This window comes from Oratosquilla oratoria, chromosome 24 (genome assembly GCF_046742065.1).
Source record: "Oratosquilla oratoria isolate Oo_2021 chromosome 24, ASM4674206v1, whole genome shotgun sequence".
Classification (NCBI taxonomy): domain Eukaryota; kingdom Metazoa; phylum Arthropoda; class Malacostraca; order Stomatopoda; family Squillidae; genus Oratosquilla; species Oratosquilla oratoria.
The window spans coordinates 33,544,095-33,548,852 of record NC_134800.1 but is presented as its reverse complement, the minus strand read 5'-3'; the positions used below and the strand labels follow the sequence as shown (position 1 = coordinate 33,548,852).

Sequence of the window (4,758 nt, the reverse complement as noted above, 5' to 3'; positions counted from 1 at the left end):
AAAAAAAATCGCCTAGCGTCATCCAGGAGAAAACATACAAGTCAACAGTGGCAGTGAAAATATCACTATTTTTTCGTCATTTTATTAATTTACTTCTGCTTATACATTTACTATTCTTTTCTCTTATATACATTTATATACCAAACGCCTTTTCCCTATTGCAAAGGTTGGCCAAGTTAAAGTAACCATCCATATCAATACAAACACACACACCATATAATATATATATATATATATATATATATATATATATATATATATATATATATATATATATACATATATATATATATATATATATATATATATATATATATATATATATATTCAACCCCCATCCCTACTTCCCGCCACATTACTGTGGTCAAAACCAAGACAGCGAGTCACAGCACCTCCACAGCAGGTTTACCCCCACGGCTTCACCGTCCCTCAACCTCATCCATTCAAAAACAAATTATTTACATGGGGAAAAAAATCACGACGTTGATTGATGTCAGAAATTTGCATAAATATCAAAGTGGTGTAAGCTAGCTCGGCAGCTGGCTACAGGTGGTGAATTTTCAAATTTGAATGTTAAAGGTAATGGCAGCTTTGGTAGCGGTGATGTTCGTTCTGTTATGAGTTCTTGGTGTCACTACTGCAAAAAAATAAAGACGGATAAACAACTAAAACGAATAACGAAATAGATAAATATAGAAGCTTCTCCAATAATAATAATGATAATAAGTTATAATGGTAGTAATGATAGTAATGACAGTATGATGATAATATTTATGATGATAATGGTAACAATAATAATAATATTGACGATAATAATGATCATTGTGGTAATAATGGTAATAATATTAATAATAAGAATGGTCATAATGATAATAATAGTAAAAACACTAATAAATAGCAACAACAATAACAATAATAATAAAAACTAGAGTGTGTATAACTGTGGTGGAGTGAATATGTAAGGAAGACCAAGACTGTGGTGGACGGATGGAGTAGTGGAGGCACTGGATGGAAGAGGAATGTCTGTAGAGCAAGAGAGAGTGCAAAAGATAAACGTGAAAATTGTGTGACTGTAAGAAGGAATGAGGCGGCCTGAAGGGTTGCTCTACTAGTCTGCTGTACTTAATTTATTCATTTATTCTTATTTTATTTATTTATTTTGTTTCTACATATTTTCCCATGAGGATGAGGAGGGAGGTTGTCATATAATGAAACAGTGGGGATAAACATGCTTCAGCTGTTGGGACCTGCTCTGAAGGTATTGTGTCTCGCTGCATTGACTTTGACCCGAGCAGAGTGTGGGGAGACAGGGATGACCCTTTTGGTATGAACATATAAATGTTCGTGTGTGTGTATATATATATATAATATAATATATATATATATATACATATATATATATATAATATATATATATATACATATATAATATATATATATACATACATATAATATATCTATATATATAATATATATATATATATACATATACACACACACACACATATATATATATATATATATATATATATATATATATATATATATATATATATATGCAAAATAACCACATGAGAAAAGAAACTTGTAGACAGTAAGTACTTTCGTATATTACATCTTCAGACTAAATGACAGAGATACAGAGTTGGGTTTAAATATAAGTATCAGGTGGCAACCATAGGGGGGAAGGGGGGAGACAATATAATGTGAGGAGGGGGGATGACCTTACCCATATCGACCTGACCAACACATAAGGGTCAATCTGGCGGAAAGATCTCTATGACCATTTGGGTTATCAATTTATCACATTTAAAATGACCATAGCTTAAGTTTATATTTTTGTCAAACGTGCCTGATATTAAGTAAGATTCTATCATATTTCTTTCTTGCAGGCTTTTTCCTTTAGCAAAAATTGTTGCCTTAGACCAATCAATATGATGGTTGTATAATGATTTATGTTGGAATAACGCATTGTTTTCCTGGGCAGATCTCACACTATATTTATGTTGGGAAATCCTTGTTTCCAAGTTTTTCCCAGTTTGTCCAATATAAGATTTATTACGATCTTGGCAAGGAATTTTATAGACCACACCGTTGTTGTTAGGAGGGCTGTATCTCTGTCATTTAGTCTGAAGATGTAATATACGAAAGTACTTACTGTCTACAAGTTTCCTTTCTCCTGTGGTTATTTTGCATTTTTGTATCACAATGATGTGATTGCTTGCATATATATATATATATATATATATATATATATATATATATATATATATATATATATATATATATATATATATATATACATATCAAGGACTACTATTACACAGGACGTGCGCACCCAGATCCCTGGGTCCGCTAGCGGAGGCCATTGCTTTCTTTGTAACCTAACATTTTACATTGGACAAATATATCAAAACTAGAAACCTAACATTGTACATAGGACAAATATATCAACTATTGACTAATTCAATGCAGTATAAGTTAATATAAACTTTTATAGTGAAATAAGAAACTATCTTTAAGGCTTTGTTATGCTTTGAAATACCAATTTTAGCCGGAATTAACAGGTATTATTGTATGAGGTTAGTGGACACCAGGGTTGGCGATTTTTTTTATTTATTTATTTTTTTTTTATAAAAAAATATTTTTTTTTCATTTAAATCAGATTTATTTTATTTAAATTGATTTTTTTTTTTTTTAGATTTTAAATATTGTGGGATTGCTATCTGATATGCGATCTGATTGCTAAAGGACATTTTTAGCATATCAATATAAGGAGCAGTGTTATATAGACTTGCCACGAGTATACAAGGAACGGTATAAGCCTACATGTACTATATATCACTGTGCAGCCCACAAGTTTCAACAAGATCCTTGTTGAAACTTGTTCTAGGTAAGCAGCTACTCACTGAGTCAGTTGCTGCTTTGGAATCAACCAGGAAGGATGTTTTCTGGACCTGGCAGAGTGGTTCCTTCAGGCAGAAAAAATTATCCTGTCTAGAATGATTTTGAAAAACTACCAATAACTTCTGGCAAAGGGTACCGAGCTAAATGCAAAGACTCCAGCCAGGAACTACAGGGCATTGTGTCAAGATCAAAATCTCACAGAGATAAATGCCAAGGTCAGCCACAGCATACAGAAGAAGAAACTGATGACCCAGGTAAATAATTTTACTTATATTGTGTGCATTTCTCCCTTTTCATACGCAACTTTATAAATTTGGTGAATAATGGAGAGCATGTGCAATAAAAATGTGAAGGCCTAAAGAGATGATACTTCAACTTCATTACTTCTAAATTTGGGTAATGACTATATCACTATAATATAATGTATCCACTCAACTTTGGGGCCTACATGATTGTTATTCATTTCATTTAACATTGTGTAATATATTTCATAGGTTCCATTGGAATTCAGCCCACATGGGATTCAGCCCAAAGGGATTTAGCCTAACCTAACCTAACTAACCCATTATTTTTAGTGAATTTAAAAGTGGACTGAATCCTGTGTGGGCTGAATTCCAAGCCCACCTATTTCATATCCTGTTAATTATTTCCAAATAATTTACTGGCTTGTGTGAATATGATCATTATCTAAAAAAAATAACTATTGTACTCAAAAGTAGCCTAAATCACACTGTATTCATTCATTTATTCATTTATAGATTACGCAATATGCTAAAAATTTCTGTTTCCATTTCAGGATCTGTATCAATAGCTTCAATCCCTTCATCATCGGCTCCACTTGAATTATCTGCAAACATGACTCCACCATTAAAAAGGTCACTATCAGACTCCTCCACAGGCGCCACTTCTGCTAAATCTTTTTCATCTAAAAGAAAGTCATCAACATCTCTGGACAGATTTATCATAAAAACTTCAGCCTCTCAAAAGGAAAATCTCGACAAAGAAGTTGCAAGAATTATATTAGTTGCAAGAATTATATTTGCTACAAATTCACCATTTCGTCTTGTTCAGCATCCTCAGTTTCTCAAGATGGTTCAGAACCTGAGGCCAGGTTATATTCCTCCATCCAGAAAAGATATTGCTGATAAGTACTTGGATCTTGTGTATGAAAAGGAATACAAAAAGTGTGCAGATGACCTGAATAATGAAACTGTATGTCTTTCAATTGATGGGTGGTCTAACATCCATAATGAGCCCATATGTGTGTCACTCTAACAACATTCACTGGTCAGATTTATTTAGTTGACACAATAGACACATCAGGGAAACCTCACACTGCTGAATATCTTCTACAACTTGTACAAAATTCGATCAAGAAGGCTGAACAAGATTTGGGTTGTCACATTGGAAGTGTTGTGACCAATATGAGAAAAGTCTTGGAGGAATCGAGTGAACCTGAGCATACCGTCCTCACATACGGCTTATACCGTTCCTTGTATACTTGTGGCAAGTCTATATAACACTGCTCCTTATATTGATATGCTAAAAATGTCCTTTAGCAATCAGATCGCATATCAGATAGCAATCCCACAATATTTAAAATCTATAATAATAATAAAAAAGAAAATTAAATCAAATAATTCTGATTTAAATAAAAAAAAAAATCGATCTTATAATTTTTAAAAAGAAAAAAAAATCGCCAACCCTGGTGTCCACTAACCTCATACAATAATACCTGTTAATTCCGGCTAAAATTGGCATTTCAAAGCATAACAGTGCCTTAAAAATAGTTTCTTATTTCACTATAAAAGTTTATATTAACTTATACTGCATTGAATAAGTCAATAGTTC

At 32.4% G+C, this 4,758-nt stretch overlaps 1 protein-coding gene across 1 annotated transcript in view; it reads right to left on the bottom strand.

The window, feature by feature from the left end:
- Positions 1-315: 315 nt before the first annotated feature.
- LOC143038545 (uncharacterized) overlaps positions 316-4,758 on the bottom strand; it is a 262,086-nt gene continuing 257,643 nt past the window's right edge. The window contains exon 5 of the mRNA XM_076207877.1: positions 316-637. Within this exon, the coding sequence (XP_076063992.1) occupies positions 561-637 (77 nt within the window). The 3' untranslated portion in view covers positions 316-560. The remainder of the gene's footprint in view (positions 638-4,758) is intronic.